Source organism: Nicotiana tabacum, chromosome 15 (genome assembly GCF_000715075.1).
Source record: "Nicotiana tabacum cultivar K326 chromosome 15, ASM71507v2, whole genome shotgun sequence".
NCBI classification, from domain to species: domain Eukaryota; kingdom Viridiplantae; phylum Streptophyta; class Magnoliopsida; order Solanales; family Solanaceae; genus Nicotiana; species Nicotiana tabacum.
Window position 1 is genome coordinate 22,481,533 of NC_134094.1, and position 20,188 is coordinate 22,501,720.

Consider the following 20,188-nt stretch of genomic DNA (forward strand, 5'->3'; position numbering starts at 1 on the left):
TAAACTTCAATTTGTAAGTTTGAAATAAAAAAGTACTTGCAAATTATAAGTATAATTTTTTTTTTCATCTTTATTGTATTATATTATCTTAAATTCTTAATAAAATATTCAAAATTTCAAATATAAAGATTTTAAAACCTTTGCATCATTTTATTCAAACACTCTTTTTATAAGAAGATTATTTTTTTGTTTTATATTTTTACTTTATATTAATATAAATTACGATAGTTATACAAAATACAAAAAAAAAATAAAAAAATAACACTAACCCGGCCCGGCCCCTTGGACCCGTAACCCTTCTGGTTCATTTTTTACCCAAATGGACCTGGGCCCGTTAAGCCCGATTTGAAAAAATCCGTAACCGGTCCGGATTGAAAACCGGACGGTCACCTTTTTTCTCAATCCGACCCGGCCCGGCCCACCTGTTAAACACCTATATGTTTGATTAAGCACATTGAACCTTGAATTAATTAAATTGGTGCATTTATAATTCTTCTACTTGCAACTATTCATACATTTAACTATTCATACATTTACTGAATTATCAACCATTGCACAGTTTAATTGTCCATGTGTAATGTTAGTATATATAACATATTTCTTACCTAAACGCACAAAAACACAAGTTTTAGTTAACTTGAAGTTTTAAGAAAAAATGGCGTGGGATAACCATTTTTTAACATGGTATTTAGTTTTTATTCAGTATTTTTAATGTTGAGCAAAAATAGCCACTACTCTATTAAAGTTAATACGAAAAGACGTTGTTACCCTTTCTTCATGAGTGTTGTGTAAATATTAAGGACATAGTGTCCTTAACATTTGCACTGCACATATGAAGTTAAGGACATGATGTCCTAAAATTTAACAATGGAAGGTGCAAATACATGACACTTTGTCTTTAATATTTACACAACATTCATGAAATTAAGGACACCATATCCTTAATCTTTACACAACACTCATAAAGTTAAGGACAATATGTCCTTAACATTTACACTGCACACATGAAGTTAAGGAGATCATGTCCTTAACATTCAAACTGCACATATGAAGTTAAGGATATGAGGTCCTAAAGTTTAACAACAGAAGGTGCAAAAACAAGTTAAAGACACTATGTCCTTAACATTTTCACTACACATATGAAGTTAAGGACGTCGTATCCTTAACATTTACAATGAACATATGAAGGTAAGGACATGATGTCCTAAAGTTTAACAACGGAAGGTGCAAATACAAGATACTTTGTCCTTAATATTTACACAGTATTTATGAAGTTAAGGACATCATCTCCTTAATATTTACATATCACTCATAAAGTTAAGGACACTATGTCCTAAAGTTTAACAACAGAAGGTGCAAATACAAGTTAAGGACATTATGTCCTTAACATTTATACTGCACACATGAAGTTAAGGACGTCGTGTCCTTAACATTTACACTGAACATATGAAATTAAGGACATGATGTCATAAAGTTTAACAACGAAATATGCAAATACAAGACACTTTGTCCTTAATATTTACACAGTATTTATGAAGTTAAGGACATCATGCCCTTAATATTTACACAACACTCATAAAGTTAAGGACACTATGTCCTTAATATTTACACTGCACACATGAAGTTAAGGACACCATGTACTTAACATTTACACTATACATATGAAGTTAAGGACATGAGGTCCTAAAGTTTAACAACAGAAGGCAAATACAAGTTAAGGACATTATGTCCTTAATATTTACACTACAAACGTGAAGTTAAGGACGTCGTGTCCTAAACATTTACACTGAACATATGAAGTTAAGGACATGATGTCCTAAAAATTAGCAACGGAAGATGCAAATAAAAGACACTTTGTCCTTAATATTTACACAACATTCATGAATTTAAGGACATCATGTCCTTAATATTTACACAACACTCAAAAAGTTAAGGACACTATGTCCTTAGCATTTACACTGCACACACGAAGTTAATGACACCATGTCCTTAACATTTACACTACACATATGAAGTTAAGGATATGAGGTCCTAAAATTTAACAACAGAAGGTGCAAATACAAGTTAAGGACATTATGTTATTAACATTTACACTACATACATGAAGTTAAGGACGTCGTGTCCTTAACATTTACAATGAACATATGAAGGTAAGGACATGATGTCCTAAAGTTTAACAACGGAAGGTGAAAATACAAGACACTTTGTCCTTAATATTTACACAGTATTCATGAAGTTAAGGACATCATGTCCTTAATATTTACACAACACTCATAAAGTTAAGGACACTATGTCCTTAACATTTACACTGCACACATGAAGTTAAGGACACCATGTCCTTAACATTTATACTACACATATGAAGTTAATGACACGAGATCATAAAGTTTAACAACAGAAGGTGCAAATACAAGTTAAGGACATTATGTCCTTAACATTTACACTACACACATGAAGTTAAGGACGTCGTGTCCTTAACATTTACACTGAACATATGAAGTTAAGGACATGATGTCCTAAAGTTTAACAACGGAATGTACAAATACAAGACACTTTGTCCTTAATATTTACACAGTATTTATGAAGTTAAGGACATCATGTCCTTAATATTTACACAACACTCATAAAGTTAAGGACATTATGTCCTTAACATTTACACTGCACACATGAAGTTAAGGACACCATGTCCTTAATATTTACACTACACATATGAAGTTAAGGACACGAGGTCCTAAAGTTTAACAACAGAAGGTGCAAATACAAGTTAAGGACATTATGTCCTTAACATTTGCACTACACACATGAAGTTAAGGACGTCGTGTCCTTAACATTTACAATGAACATATGAAGGTAAGGACATGATGTCCTAAAATTTAACAACGGAAGGTGCAAATACAAGATACTTTGTCCTTAATATTTACACAGTATTTATGAAGTTAAGGACATCATTTCCTTAATATTTACACATCACTCATAATGTTAAGGACACTATGTCCTAAAGTTTAACAACAGTATGTGCAAATACAAGTTAAGGACATTATGTCCTTAACATTTACACTGTACACATGAAGTTAAGGACGTTGTGTCCTTAACATTTACACTGAACATATAAAGTTAAGGACATGATGTCCTAAAGTTTAACAACGGAATGTGCAAATGCAAGACACTTTGTCCTTAATATTTACACAGTATTTATGAAGTTAAGGACATCATATCCTTAATATTAGTACATGGGTATTTTTGTCCGGGCGGGTAAAAAATTATTAAGCACTGGCTAAAAAGTAATTATATTTTAAACGGTGGCTAAAGAGTAAAGATATCTCTAATTAGTGGCTAACCGTGTACTTCTCCCAAGTTTTAATACACTTAGTTATCACAAGGACCAAAACAAAATTTATAAATAATTGAGGTTAAAAAATGCTATTAACTTTATATTTTTCATTTAACTTTATATATGACTTATTTTAAACCACAAATTTTAAAACTTAAGTTTTTCTTAATTATATACGGAATCAAATACTATCAAATAAATCCAAACTTACTAAATTGGGCTAAGGTAAAGAGGAATATTGGAATGAAAGCCAAAGCTATTACGTGAGACTCCCCTTATATCACTAAGGGGTCGTTTGGCCATACAAATTTTTTTAATTTCTTTTTAAAAAATTCACTTTTTTTCGGAATCGGCATTTGGCCATGAAATTTTTAATTTTCACTTGAAGATAAATTTCAGAATTTTTCAAAAATTTAAAAAACTCCAAAATGTTATTTTTCAAAATTTTCACCTCAAATCACTCGCAAAAATTCAAAAACAACCCAAAATTCTATTCATGTCCAAACACAACTCTAACTTTCAAATATAATTTTCACTTGAATTTTTTTTTTATTTTCCTGAATTTTACAATTCTTATATCCAAATGCCCACTAATTCCTTTTTCTGTTTTCTTGTGTTTTTGCCCTTTCTATTTTGTCTTTTTCCTTGTTTGAATTAACTCATTTTGTCCATTATGGTACTCATATTCCATAGTGGTGTTTAAGAAAATAAAAAATTAAACCAAATCATCTAAGAATTTGAAAAGTATTTTAGCTTAGTTTAGTTTGATTTTTAAAGGTTGACACTTGACAATGTTTGGTTTAATTTAGTGTTAAAGAAAAGAAAAAACTTCAAAAGTTTCTCCACTTTCCTTCTTCCATTATTCCTACCTTCACCGTGAGAAAGAACATTTGGACCCGTTTGTCCATAATTTTTTTTTCTTTTTTTAAATAATGTGTGTCCATGAAATTTGTAAGTTTTTTGAGATTTTTTTAACCCAAATTTTTTCAATTTTTTTGAAAAAACGTTTTTTTCCCACTCAGAAAAGTGCAACACTTTAAAAATTGAAATGCATGTATAAACATAATTTTAAATTTCAAATAATACTATTTTTTAACTTAATTCCAAAAAAAAAAAAATTACAATTTTTATGTCCAAACGCCTACTATAAGTTTATTAAAGCAAAGTAAGGAAGTGATTGTCAGCTTTGAGATAGATACTCAAATGCTCATGGAGCAACTTGTGACAGGACCTCGGGCGATTAGTCCACCTAGGAATCACTGACTCGGCTAATTCAAATGAATTGCTAAAGTGCATTAGAAGGAAATGCCTTCAGAGGGAGGCAACAAGACATTTAGGATGGGAAGTTTTCTAACTTTAAGGTTTTGAAATTAAAGGATCTACGAATTTCAGTGACTATCTACGATGACTTGTTTCCCGCTCTACCGAAAGTACTTGTGCAACCGTGTTGGAACCTAGAGGAAATCCCTAATAGTTTTGGAAGTTCGTGTACAATGCAACTGATTAAGTTTAGATTATGTCGCGACTCTGTTGTAAATGCTGCCCTCAAAATTAAGGGTACACAAATTGAGGAGATGGGTAATTCTCAATTCAAGGTCATTATTTGTAAGTAAAAGTCAATAGTCTTGATCAGAGGGGTTGTTTAGTTAGATAACCTTCTCCTATGTTCTTGAATTAAAATGCTATGTTAGGCCTATAATGAAAGGCATTTTGTAATTGGCTTCATCTCAGGGTTCAGTTCTTACTATATATTAGATTGTCTAACTTGTCAAAACTAGTCCTAGGGTAGCCATTAGAGAGCTTTGAGTTGTTAGTGAAGAAGAAAAAAGAATGATTCTAGAGAGAGAAAAAATGTAAAGCTCTTATTCAGTGTAATAATCCTCAGTGATTGTGCATATATATACACTAATGCACTAAACTAACTAATAAGCCTTATACACATGTGCTAACTAACTACTCTAACTGATTCTCGAAGTGTACACCTTAAATAGCTCACTGTACAATCACTATTTATCTCTACACTCCTCCTCAAGTTGAGAATGGAAAATGTTTTTCATTCCCAACTTGGAGACTAAAACTGCATGTTGACGATGCCCCAATGCCTTTGTCAAAATGTCTGCTGGTTGTTCCTGAGTAGCTATGTGTGCAGTCCTTATCAACCCTTCTTGTATCTTCTCTCTAATGAAATGACAGTCAATGTCAATGTGTTTTGTTCTTTCATGATATATGGGATTTGCAGTAATCTGTAGAGCAGCTTTGTTGTCACAATATAAATCCATAGGTAGATTGACACAAACTCCTAGCTCTTTTATCAACCCATTAAGCCATGTTATCTTAGCTACAACGTGAGCCATGCTTCTATATTCTGCTTCAGCTGAACTCCTGGATATGGTGCTTTGCTTCTTTGCCTTCCATGAGATTAGTGAGGTTCCCAGCTTGACACAAAAATATGTAATTGATTTTCTAGACATGGGGCAAGAGGCCCAATCAGAGTCACATAATGCCTCTTTCTTTTCTTCACCTCTGGTTGACATTAGTAAACTAAGACCTGGTTGTTTCTTAATGTACTTCACTATGTGTAGAGCAGCTTTATAGTGGGATGTCTTTGGTGCATGCATGAATTGGCTTAGGCATTGTACTGCATATGCAATGTCTGGCCTAGTAATGGTCAAGTATAATAACTTGCCAATGAGTCTCTGGAAGTTATTTTTGTCCTTCAATGGCTCATCTGCATTAGTTCTATGCACATATTCATCATATTATGTGCTTGTTAGCTTCAGGATTTGTTCCATAGGCGTGTCTTTAGGTTTTGATCCTGACAGTCCTGCTTCTGATATCATCTCTAGAGCATATTTCCTTTGAGACATTAGAATGCCTTCTTCAGACCTGGCAAACTCCATTCCCAGAAAGTATCTAAGCTCTCCAAGGTCTTTCAATTTGAAGCTTTTATAGAGGGAACTTTTAGCTTGGTGTATTTCTTCCAAGTCATTACCTGTGACAAGCAAGTTATCTACATAGACAAGAATAAGTACAAATGTGTTATTAGTGGTCTTAGTCTTAGTGAACAATGAATAATCATGTTTGCTCTGCTGAAAACCAGAGGATAGCAAGGCCTGTGTCAGCTTCACATTCCATTGTCTAGAAACTTGTTTCAAGCCATATAATGATTTGAGTAGTCTGCAAACCTTATACTCCCCCTGACTACCAAATCCCTGAGGAAGAGTCATATAAACTTCCTCAGCAAGATCACTATTTATAAAAGCATTATGCACATCCATTTGGTACACATGCCAATGTCTAAGGGCATCAATAGCTATAACAGTCCTTACTGTGGTCATCTTAGCCACAGGGAAAAAAGTATCATGAAAGTCAATTCCTTCTTGTTCGGTGTAACCCTTAGCAACCAATCTAGCTTTAAATCTCTCCACAGAACCATCAGCATTATACTTGATTTTGTAGACTCATTTGCAACCTATGGGGACCTTACCAGGTGGTAAGTCAACCACATCCCAAGTATGATTTTGTTCTAAGGTTTCAATCTCAAGGTTCATAACCTTAATCCACCTATCATCTTTAATGGCTTGTGAGTAAGAAGTAGGTTCAATATCAGCTGATAAAGAAGACAAGAAAAGACTCGAAATGAGCAGGGAGATGAGAGTAAGAAGCAAAGTGATGAATGGGGTAAAGGCATACACTAGAAGCTGAAGGTAAAGGAGGGTGGATGTAATCAATTAGCCAAATAGATGGTTTAAGTGTTCTACCAGATCTTCTGGGCAATAAAGAATCAGTGGGAGGATCAATATGAGTAATAAGAGGAGAATCAGAAGGATAAGGTGAAACAACAGAGGGAAGAGAATTAATAGGATCAGGAGAAGAAATAGGTGAATTACTAGATTGAGCAGGATCATTAGGAAGGAAAATGATGTCATTGAAAATGGATTGGTGGTCAGGTGTGTGAGATGGTAGCGGATCAGAATTGGGAAAGAAAGGAGAGGAAGTAGTAGATGGATCATAAGTAGCAAGAAACTTACTCCTAGGATGTTTGAAGGGATATAGATTTTCATGAAAGACAACATCCCTGCTAACTATGAATTTTTTGGCCTCAATGTCATATATTTTATATCCCTTTTGAGTAGTAGCATAGCCCATAAAGACACCAAGGACAGATTTAAGAGTAAATTTGTCATTGAAAATCTGGTTTTGTGGCATAGCAGAGGTATCCTAAAGTTCTGATGTGAGAAAAAATAGGAGGTTTACCATGAAAAATCTCATAAGGTGACTTTCCATGTAGAATAACACTTGGTAGTCTATTAATGATATAAGTAGCAGTAAGAATGCAATCCTCCCAAAACTTTAAGGGTATATTAGCCTAAAACCTCAAGGCCCTTCCTAATTCTAGGATATGTCTGTGCTTCATATCCACAACACCATTTTGTTATGGAGTGTGAACACAACTACTTTGGTGGATGATCCCCTTGGTTTTGAAAAGATTATAGCAGAGGTTGTTAAAAAATTCATGGCCATTATCTGATCTAAAGGCTTTAATAGTGGTTGAGAACTGATTTTCAACAAGATGTAGAAATTCAGTTAAAATGACACACATCATTTTTTAACCTCAAAAGAAAAGTCCAAGTCATTCTTGAATAGTCATCAACAAGAGTAAGAAAATACTTGAATCCATTATAAGTATAGACTCTATATGGACCCCACACATCCATATGTACAAGTTGAAAGACACAATTAGACTTGGAAGTACTAACATGGATAGGTAGCCTAGTTTGTTTAGCTAGTGGACATATAGGACAGTGACAAGTAGAAATACAGGACAACTGTTTATTTAGATCAGGGATATTTTTCAATACTCCAAGAGGTGCATGACCCAACCGTTGGTGCCATAATGCACTTGAATTTGACTGAATTGAAGCAGACACACAATTAGAGGCAGAAGTAGTAACAAGTATTGAGGGATTGAGGATGTAGAGACCATCCTTGAGTTTACCAATCCCCTTCACCATACCACTGAAGAGGTCCTGAAAGACACAAAAATCAGGATAGAAATGAACCGAGCTGTTTAACTCTTTTGTATATCTAGAAACAGAGAGTAGATTAAATTGGAATTCAGGAACATAAAGAACATCATAAAGGATTTCTGAGTTAGGCAAAGTACATGATCCAGTATGAGTAACTTTAGTACTATTTCCATTTGGTAAATGTATAGTAGGTGATTTGAGTTCAGGTACAAGGTATACTGATGATAGTAGATAGAAGGCAGAAATAATGTGATTAGAAGCCCCAGTATCTATAATCCAAGGACTTTGGTTAGTGGCAGAGTTACATGCCATGTTGGCTGAGGCATGAGGACCATTTTCCTTATTTAGCAACTTGAGAATTTGTTGATATTGTTCAATAGTGAAAGGCTGGACTGTTGGAACAACATTCCTATGCACACCAGTGTTAACTTCCTCCCCAACAGTCACATTATGTGCTACAGTTGTTGATTGTTCATATGATCTTCTTCTCCTGTTATTGAATTTGAATCCAGATGGGTATCCAATCAATTTGTAGCAACCTTCCCTCGTATGACCCTTCATTTTGCAGTAATCATAGTATAACCCAGCATTTCTCTTAGGCTTAACATTGAAGGCATTTACAGAAGCTAGTGCAGTATGATCAAAATCCACAGGAGCACTTCCTAATATACCACCATGTGTTACTAAACCATTGTTCTTCCTCTGACTTTCTTCCTGAATAATCATGGAGTAGGCTTGATCAAGAGAGGGTGTTGGATGCATCATGAGAATTTGGCTCATTTGTGGTGCATAAGTGTAATTTAATCCCATCAAAAATTTCATGAGTTTCTGTTGGCGTAAAAATTCAATGAATGGTCCTGACCTCTCACAATCACAAGGTTTTGGAATCAACGACTCGAATTCATCCTACAAATCATTTAGGTTTAAAACATATACTGATACACTAGAAACTCCTTGTACCAATAAGCTAATCTCCATATTCATGTGATAAATTTTGGTTAAATTTATCTTATCAAACCTGGTCTTCAACACAATCCAGACTTTCTGTGCATTTGAGGAGAATACAATTCCCTTTCTAAGCTCCTTAGCCACCGAGCTCATTATCTATGATTAAACAATCGCATTGCATCGATCCCACTGACGCAATTGGAAGGTATTGTTGAAGTACAAATCTCTAGTGCACGTTCCATCAATAAACCCCAATTTATTCTTCCTAAGGAGTGACATTTTCATAGATCGACTCCATTCCGAATAAGTTTCAGTTCCTATGAGTAATTGTGGGACGATCTATAAACCAGGTGTGTCGGAGGGATGTACATACAAAGGATAATTACAATCAATGTGTTGATTGTTTGCATGTGAAGATCCTACTGTGTTTTCAACAGTATCATTCGCCATTGAAGATAATTTTTGAAGTTTTGAGATAAAAAATTGAGCTTGAGAGATGGTGATGAATTGAGAAATATTTTAACCCAAAACTGAGAGAAATCGAAGAAGAGAGAGAGAAAATTTGAAGATCGGAGTCCGTCGCTCAGAATCGCCGAGCACCGTGGCTTTGATACCATATCAAAACTAGCCCTAGGGTAGCCATTAGAGGGCTTTGAGCTGTTAGTGAAGAAAAAGAAAAAGAAGATTCTAGAGAGAGAAAAAATGTAAAGCTTTTATTCAGTGTAATAATCCTATGAACATTGATTGTGCATATATATACACTAATGCACTCAACTAACTAACAACCCTTATACACATGTGCTAACTAACTACTCTAACTTATTCTAGAAGTGTACACCTTAAATAGCTCACTGTACAATCACTACTTATCTCTACATAACTAATAGAAGTTCTTTCCTTATCTGGCAATCTCCTCAAGTTCATATATATAAAGGTATATCACTAGCCTTGCTCTTTTAAGTGGTTTTTTTTGTGAGATATTATTCACTCTATCACTTTCTTGTTCTACTAGACTAGTAATGAACACAGTAATTTTCATTGTCTGTCGTACGTGCTGCTTTCAAAATTAAGAAACAACAAACCGAAGAGATAATTTAAGACAACTATTTTTAGAGATCACAACAGATAATTTGAGATGAAGGAATAGTATAAGAATGAACTACTTGTAGGGAGCATTGAACAAAAGAATGCCAACTTGTCGACGTCTCGTTGGCTCATTTAGAATGGCCCTATTCTGGGATACCCCAAATAAGAATTTATTTGTTGTTCTCAAAGACAAGCCTATTGCTCACGATAGAGTAATCGATCTTGATGACATGGAGGCCCTCAATTGTGAGGTAAAGAATTTGTTTGATTTTCTAGGATGGTTTAAATTCCTATTTGTACCCCCTCCCAAAGTTTATGAACCTTTAGTGAGGATGTTCTATGCCAATATTTGTTTTAGCAAACATGATAAGTTAGAATCTCTAGTTCTAGGAAAACACATTGTCCTTGATTGTGCCATGTTTGACTCAAATTTTCAGTGTAAGTGCTGATTTTCCCATGCTTTTCAAAAATACTTGGCCTGATGACTTGGAAATCTCTTTTGATCAAGCAAAATGTTGTATAACTGAGTGTCCATCTGATTTCCTTCCTAACCAGTTAGGTCCCAACGATGTTAGTTTCGAAACCCAACTTCTGGCCTACATTATTGCAACTACCCTTCTTCCTCGCACTTGCTCATTCTCCACCTCCTTTCAACGAGACACCTTTCTTGTCTATTGTCTTGTGACCAAACTTAAGGTTAAACTGTCCTCATGGATCATAAACTTCATGATTGTAAGTATTGATGACCCCACTAGTCTATCCTATGGTATGGCTATCACATCTTGGAAGCCCACAATATCTCTATCTCAGAATACCCTTTTGTTTATGTTTCAAAGACCTACAACTCTAGAGCCTTTGCCAGTATGGGGTATATGTGTGTTTAGGGTTCCTGGGTGAAGAAACAGGAGGGTGAAGTCAAGAATGTTCAACCTGATTCTAAGATCAAAGCCTCTGCTTCCCATCATAGTGTAAGTGATCCTGATCTTGTAGAAATATTGACAGATATTGACAACAAGCTGACCATCATCAAGGACCTTCTTCCTGTAACTCAATCAATGGTTGAGGACATCCATACCATCTCCAAAGAGATTGGGTCCGATGTTTCAAAAATAAAGGTCAAAATTATCAAACTTGTAGAAAATGCAGTCAAAGCCTTCAAGAAAATACATGAACGGATTGATGGGGTGACCGTTTCAGCTAATGCCAGCTTCGAGCATCTAAAGGAGGCGATTTGCAACACTCTCACTTATTTCTTGCGTCGTTAGTTGTGGATGTTTCAGACAATCGTTTATCATTTTGCTGTTTTGGACTGGATAACCAGTCACTAGATATTTTCTTTACTTCTACTAAACTTTGCATGCCTATAATTTGTAAATATTTGCCTATGTTGTGCCTGCCTCTATTTGATTTCAATTGTACATATGCATGTCCCCTATTTTCTAATGACAAAAAGGGGGAGAAAATATGTCATACATTGCAGGACAAATGTTGAGGGGAGTCAACTTAAGCATATGCAACACCTGTTAAGAGGGAGTCGACCGAAGTACATGCAACACTTGTAATTGGGGAGTCGACTACAACAGAGCAAGCCGATAGGGAAGTAAACTGTTGTTTATATATATTATTTTTGTCATCATAAAAAATGGAGAGATTGTTAAATATGAGTTTCAATGATGAAAAAATAATATATCATGTTTGGTGCAGGATCACAAGGGATAAAATAAAGAAATCAAGATTCCATATCATTCAAGCATGGACTAAGGAACAATCTATCAACGGAAGCAAAGGAACTGAAAAGTACCAATGATTAGCTATGAAAAAGGAAAAAGCAGCGAAAATCCGGAAGATGAATCAATCAATGGTTTGATAGATGATTGACGGAAGCTAGTATAAGAAGGTCTCAAAATCAAAGGAAAACAATAGTTCAAAGCTCTACACTGGAGATCGTTAAAGCCTAAAATCAATGGATCCATCATCAATCACTCAAGTAACGGAAAGATCTGCCCAACGGAAGAAAAGGCTGTCAAGGCCACAAGTCAAGGAAGATCAACGGAAACCTGACCTTATTCTTGGAAAGAATCAATTTGCGATTCCTTTCAAGAATCAATTCCCTTGGGTTTGTAATCTCTCAAGACTCGCGTCAATCAAGAGTCAAGAAGGCCTCACGAAGTATATATACATTTGTTCCAGGCTTGAAACAGACATACTTTGAATGAACCATTATCATTCTTTTTATTCTACTCCAAACAAGCATTGCATTTTTTTTAGATCTGCCGTGTAATTAGTGAGAGAAGAAAAAGAGATAAACACTGGTGAGACATTGTATCAAGAAGGGAAAAGTGACATAAAGACTAAGCTGCTGGTGTAAAGCTACATCAAACATCTTGTACTCGAGAAACTTCAAATACTGAAAGAGATCACCCTTGCAACTCAAGGGGACTGGACGTAGGATTCACATTGAATCTGAACCAGTATAAAAATCCTGGTGTCTTTATTTTCTGTACTTTATTTCTGTATTATTATTATTCTATTCTTATCTCTAGTCAACTAATTGGTAAACTAGTCAACTACTTAGAGTAATGAAAATAAAAATCTACAATTAAGCCCGTTGTATTTTCAATTAGCCCGCCCTCCGTGGGCATCACATAAATTATTCCAAATTGTTGACTGGTCAATTAGTTTTCTTCTCCTCTTCGTTGTGCAGATGCAAAAGTTGAAAAAAAATATTGATGCAACTTGCAACTACGCATATAAAATACAAATTTAATACTAGATTTAACACGTATATATACACAAAATGCCTACTCTGGAAAGTGGGGCGAAAGCAAAGGGAATCAAGTGGTATTATATCAACCTTATCATGTTCAACTAATTTAAGAAAAGGTATTAGAAAAGTAAGATGACAAAACTGTTTTCTATAAGATTCTTCATTTTTTTTCCACAGAAATATAGCGAGGATTTGAATGACATTCATTATTCGAAGCAGCTAATAGATCTTTTCGTTTTCCTTTGGTAGGTGGTAATAATTTAACTAGAGATTTCTGCACTTTCCTTTGGTAGGTGGTGTTAAACCAAAGGGCCAAATTGGAGCTCATCGGTACTGACTTCATCCTTCATTTTTCCTCCCTCCGCCATTAGAAAGAACATCAAGTTCATTAAAGCAAAGGAAACGATGGTCGGCTTTGAGAGAGAGACTGAAATGCTTATGGATCAACTTGTGACTGGACTTCGGCAATTAGATTGCAGTTGTATTGGTCGCTGGTCTTCGTGCAGAACATGATAAGGAAGTAATTTACTGGCAAGAAATAGGTGAAACTTTGAAGTCAAAACTAGAAGGTTGCATGGATATAGTTGAATCAAGTTACCAACACTTACCTATTCATTTGCAAAAATGCTTTCTCTACTTTGCTTCATTTCTAGAGGACCAGAAAGTTCCTGTTCAAAAACTGATACGACTGTGGATAGCTGAAAATTTTATTGAAGCCAGTATTACATCAAAGAGCTTAGAGATGATTGCAATGGATTACTTGACGGATTTAATTAGGAGCAACCTAGTGATGATGGCTAAAATAAATTCCTTAGGGGAGATCAAAGCTGTCCATATTCATGATTTAATACACGAATTTAGCTTGGTGCAAGCTAAAAAGGACAACTTTTTGCCGAGGATAAATGAGTAAGTAAATTTAATGTTTCTTGTTGTTGTGAACTTGTGAAAATGGAACTTACCTTTCTTTTCTTTCTTGAACCAGAGTAGGTGAATTTTATTCTTCTCGCGGAAGTTGGCTGAGGAGAATTGGGCAAGTAAAATCAGTTATGTGTATCTTGTTGCTGCTTATCATGATAATGCCTCGATCTGATGCTTCTTCTCCTGCTTGAACCAGACTTGGTATATTTCCATCTTCTGAGAATCATTGTAAACGTGTGAATGTTTTAGCACCTTGTCAAGTGCTTCTTGGAGATAAATTTAGCTTTGGACGAAATATCAACACCTTACGATTCCTTCCCAGTGTAAATTCTCCTTTTGTTGATTATGATTTGAGTAAATCCCGGAAACATCTCAGAGTATTAGATTTTGGTTCCGTAAAGCTGTGTAGGACAAGTATAGATGCATTACAATATCTAATTCATTTGAAGTATTTGGAGCTGCAGTTGTACTTGTACTTTGATCACATTCCAAATTCAATATGCAACCTGAAGGAGCTAGAGACGTTTATAGTGACAGGAATTTATGGTCAAGCCTGCAATCCAAAAACCATTTGGGGCATGACAAGCTTGAGGCATCTGCATATAAATGATCTTTATATAGATCTGTGGCCAAGTGAGCAATCCGAAAACCAATTAGAGGATCTTGACAATTTACAAACATGTATGGTTATTTATCCTGGGGGGGTGGGGGATCTCCAGTATTTTATGAAAAGATTTCCCAATCTTGAAAAGCTTAGTTGTCAATTGTATGGTTCAGGAACCCCTTCTGGCAATTTCTTTCCTGCTTTTGAAACTCTCAGTCAGCTCAAATCTCTCAAGATCGGTGTCTCGAGGGCGGTGGTAGATCCCTATGGTTTTGAGGACTTCACATACCCCTCAAACCTCAAGAAATTAACTCTAGTATATCTTAGGCTCCCCTGGAGTAAACTTTCAACCATTGGCAGACTGTCCAACCTTGAAGTTCTGAAATTAGAAGAAAGTTCTTTCATCGGGAGAAAATGGGACGTTAACGATGGGGAGTTTCCTAGCCTTAAAGTTTTGAAATTAAAGAAACTAGGATTCTCAGAATGGACTGCCTCCGATGACTCGTATCCTAACCTTCAGAAAGTAATGGTGCATAGTTGTTGGAGCCTAGAGGAAATCCCTGAATGTTTCGGAAGCAATTGTACACTGCAACTGATTGAGCTTAGATCATGCGGAGACAATGTTGTAAATTCTGCTTTGAAAGTTAAGGAAATGCAAATTGAGGAGATGGGAAATTCTGAATTCAAGGTCATTATTTCTAAGTGAAAGTCAATAGTCAAATTCAGATATATAGGGGTAACGAGCAATGGTCTTTTCTCTTTTAATTGGCTCTTTTTTAAAATATAGTAGTTTCTATTTTCCGCAAGAGCGGTAACATCCATGTCATTCTTTATCATTTGATTGAGCAGATGCTTCTTTAAGGAGCTTAATTCAGTCTTGTTGTGATCAATGCATGGCTTGGGACTAACTTCTTTTTAAAATAAAGTAACAGTTCAGTCCAAGATAAATACGAAATATTGAAGGTTCTGAAGCATTGGCAACCTGTAATCAATGTTTGGCCTGCCACTATTGGTAATACATACTATCCTTTTCACCATATGTTTTGAACATGGAATTCATGTCGCAACACAGCTAGACATTAGAGTATGGAGTTGCACTCATTCAGTGGCCAACATTCTTTCCTTTCATCTTTCAATTTAAGCAAAAAATCACACTCAGAGGGGTAAAAGCCGGGTTGCAGCAATTATAGAGGCGATGATATTAATCATTGACTTAGCCCAAGCAAAAGGTGAAGTAGTTTTTGCAGAATTGCAATTTATAAGCAATGAAAGATCAAGTTCTTATGAACTATAGGGGGTGCATCAAACCCATTCAAATGAACCTTTTCTGATATCGATCACACCTTAATCAAGATTACAATCAAATAGTAGCACATTAAAAATAAAAGTGTCCAATGACGCCTGATCTATATCCCCTTCTTCTCTCCCTTTCTTTCACAAAACATCTACTCAATGCAATGAGTAATTAAAGCGATTAGCACGGATGTTACTAGTCTTGGGAAAAAGATAAAGACAGCATCAAATGAACTAAATAAGATCGAATGAGTGAAAAAATACTGTGGATGTTACTAGTCTGGTGGAAAAAGAAAATGATAGCAACAAGTGAAATAGATTTTACAAAGAAAAAAGAAGAGCCAATTGAAAGAGAAAATATCATTGCTCCATACCTTTATATATCTGAACTTGAGGAGGTTGTTTGTCGAGGGAAAACTCTTCTATTAGAAAATCTAAAGACAGGGATTGAGCTCTTAGATCAAGTAAATAACAGGAGGTCCGCTTTAAAATCCAGAACATAAAACAAGGTTATCTAACTGAACGACCAGTCTGATCAAGACTATTGACTTTCACTTACAAATAATGACCTTGAATTGAGAATTCCCCATCTCCTCAATTTGTGTTTCCTTAATTTTGAGGGCAGCATTTACAACAGAGTAGCGACATGATCTTACCTCAATAATTTGCATCGTACACTTGCTTCCAAAATTCTCAGGGATTTCCTCTAAGTTCCAACACCATTGTACAAGTACTTTCTGTAGGCTAGGATATGAGTCATCAGAGGCAGTCCATTCTGAGATTCGTAGATCCTTTAATTTCAAAACTTTAAGGTTAGGAAAATCCCTATCCTTAACGTCCCATTGTCTCCCTCTGAAGGCATTTCCTTCGAGTTTCAGAACTTCAAGGTTGGATAATCTGCTGATGGTTAAGATTCTACTCCAGGGAAGTTCAAGACATGCTAAAGTTAATTTCTTGAGGTTTGACGGATATGTAAAGTCTTCAAAACCATAGGGATCTACCAATTCCCCAGAGACACCAATCTTGAGAGATTTCAATTGACTGAGAGAGTCAAAAGCAGGAAAGAAATTGCTAGACGGATTTCCTGAGCCATATAATTGACAACTGAGCTTTTCAAGATTGGGAAATCTTTTCATAAAATTCTGGTAATACATCCCAGGAAAAATAAGCAGATCGGAACATGTTTGTAAGTTGTCAAGATTGTGTAACGGTTGATAGGTATATAGAGGAGTTATATGCAGATGTCTCAAGCTTGTCATACTCCAAATGGTAATGGGAATGCAGGTTTGACTATGGTATCCAGTCACTATAAATGTCTCTAGCTTCTTCAGGTTGCATATTGAATCTGCAATGTTATGAAAATACAACTGCAACTCCAAATACTTCAAATGAATCAGATGTTGTAAAGCATCTACAAGTGTCTGGCGTAGCCTTACGGAACTCAAATCTAATACTCCTAGATGTTTCCAAGTCAAATCATAATCAACAATAGGAGAATATACACTAGGAAGGAACCGTAAGGTGTTGATATTTCGTCCAAATCTAAATTTTTCTCCAAGAAGCGCTCGAGAAGGTGTTAAAATATTCACACGTTTACAACGAATCCCAGAATTTGGAAATATAACAAGACTGGTTCAAGAAGGAGAAGAAGCATCAGATCCTGACTCGCGAGGCATTATAATGATAAGCAACAACAAGATACATATAATTGATTTAACTTACCCAATTCTCCTCAGCCAACTTCTGCGAGAAGAATAAAGTTCACCTACTCTGGTTCAAGATAGAAAAGAAAGATAAGTGCCATTATCTCAGCAAGAAAAAAAACATTAAATTAATTTTACTAACCCATTTATCCGCAGCAAAAAGTTCTCGTTTTTAGCTTTTACCAAACTAAATTCATGTACTAAATCATGAATATGGACGACTTTAAGCTCCCCTAAGGAATTTATTTTGGCCACCATTACAAGGTTGCTGCTAATTAAATCCATCAAGTAATCCATGGCAACCATTTCTATGCTCTTCGATGTACTACTAGCTTCAACAAAATTTTCTGCGATCCATAGTCGTATCAGTTTTTGAACAGGAACTTTCTGGTCTTCTAAAAATGAAGCAAAGTAGAGAAAGCATTTCTGCAAATGAATGGGTAAGTGTTGGTAACTCGATTCAACTATATCCATGCAACCTTTTATTTTTGACTTCAAATTTTCACTTATTTCTTGCCAGTAAATTACTTCCTTATCATTATTTGCAAGAAGACCTGCTATTAGTATAATGGCAAGGGGTAATCCTCCACACTTTCTTGCTATTTTCTTACCGATCTCCTCAAGTTCTTGTGGACAATAATTGTCTTCTTTGAATACTTTCTCCTTCAGTAGCATCCAACTTTCTTCTTCTGTGAATAAACGAAGGAAATGAGGACTCGAAGAGATCATGGCATATGTGGCGATTGATTCAAGTCTGGTCGTCAAAATAATTCTACTTCCTTTATCATCATCTGGAAATGGTCTCTTTATATCATCCCATGCCTCATCATTCCACACATCATCTACAACAATAAGGTACCTCTTTCCCTTCAAATATCTGTATAGCTTCTCAGCTAGCTCATCATCGCTCTTTTCTTTGGTGCTTGTATCAAGCTTAAAAATGTGATTCAATAATTCGAATAAGAGAGATCTCTTATCATAAGATTGAGAAGAACAACACCACAAGCGAATATCGAAGCGATTGGAAATTGCTTCATGATCATACAATCTTTTAACCAAAGTTGTTTTTCCAAGTCCTGGCATTCCAAAAATTGAGATCACATCTAATTGCCGAGGCCCTGTCACCAGTTTCTCCATCAGCATCTCAGTCTCTCTCTCAAAGCCAATCATCGCTTCCTTTACTTTAGTGACCTGATGTTCTTTCTGAAGATAGAGATGGGAGAAATGGAAGAAAAGATGAACAGTCAACAATGAACTCCAACTTGGTTCTTTTGCTTTACAACTAGAAGGATATTATAGTGTAAAGAGAAGACTTTTAACAAATGCTGTCCTCAAGAAGTGGGAAAAGGTTATTATAGTGTGAACAAGTTGATAACTAGATCAAGCAGTTTGGTCAACACCAACCAAACCAACTTGCTTGAAACTATTGAAATTTTAGTACATGAGAACTTTTTTTCTTTCGGCAAAAGGGACTACAATTTTTCAACTCCACAACAAAGAGTTTAAGGATTCGTAAATCATCTACGAGGTGCAAATTAGAGACCACAATCCAAAAATACCTTTAAATTTTTTTAAAGCTAGAATTGTAAAGCAAATAGTAGCAAGAAAAAAGATACAAACAAAAAGTGAAAAATTGGAGACAAAAATCTGAAGAATCCGACTGTGGTTGCCTGATAATTTCAAGTACCATCGATTGAGCCGCTTTTTAGACTTAGATGCCTCTCCGTCTAAATCGATTGAGTCGCTTTAATAGAGTATTTCGCAGCCTTAGCATCTCCTTTCCCGAGTTCGACACAAGTAGCTCCAAGGAAGCCGAGGCTTATCATAAACTCCCATCCATTGATATTGAGGTAAATAGAGAAGGCAGATGTAGCAACCTCTGCATTTCCTTACATCGTGCGAGCAGAGGCGGATCCATGATTTGGAAGTTTCGGATGCCACATTGTTTATGAACCTGGACATGTTACAGTTTAAATAGTCCAAATAGGGTATACGTTTAGTCGATTTGATCTTTTGAGTTTCAATTTTCGATTTATGATAAAGTTTGAAACAAAAGCAACTTTAGAGAAGCTATTCAACTCTCAATTTTTCATTAAAATTGACTCACTTAAGAGTATATACAAGTATTATTCTGCAAAGTGACAAAACAATGAACTTTCATCCTTGACTAAAACAGTAACTTATCCAACGATTTCTATTTTTGTTTATCCGAAAAATCGGATAGAGTTAAATTTATGTATGGTTTTAAGGACACGTGATATAACTTGATACAAATTGTAGAGTGAAATGTAAAAATCTCTATATTTGGCAAATGGAATGAAATATAAGGCAGCGAAAAAGGAAAAATTGATGAACAAGGCAACATCCTCCCCCTTAAATGTGTTAACATCCCCCTCTTATATTAGAGTGATCCTACTTTATCTATAATAAAAATATATAGTGGAGGACCCACGATGAATTATTTTTTCCTCGATTTCCGCCAAGATTCTCTCCCATAGTGCGGTTGCA

General features: G+C 35.4%; 1 protein-coding gene and 1 long non-coding RNA gene across 2 annotated transcripts; one reads left to right on the forward strand and one right to left on the reverse strand.

Annotated features, from left to right (window-relative positions):
- Positions 1–13,013: 13,013 nt before the first annotated feature.
- LOC107814240 (uncharacterized) lies at positions 13,014–15,558 on the forward strand. Its single transcript, XR_012699165.1, has 2 exons — positions 13,014–14,068; positions 14,145–15,558. It is a non-coding gene; the product is annotated as an uncharacterized LOC107814240 (long non-coding RNA).
- A 764-nt stretch (positions 15,559–16,322) lies between these two features.
- On the reverse strand, positions 16,323–19,660 carry LOC107814242 (putative late blight resistance protein homolog R1A-10). The gene is made up of 4 exons (XM_016639615.2): positions 19,368–19,660; positions 17,823–18,883; positions 17,700–17,747; positions 16,323–17,606 (listed from the first exon to the last, which is right to left on the reverse strand). The coding sequence occupies exons 1-4, from the start codon at positions 19,368–19,370 to the stop codon at positions 16,529–16,531; spliced, it is 2,190 nt and encodes a 729-aa protein (XP_016495101.2). The 5' UTR covers positions 19,371–19,660; the 3' UTR covers positions 16,323–16,528.
- Positions 19,661–20,188: the final 528 nt, after the last annotated feature.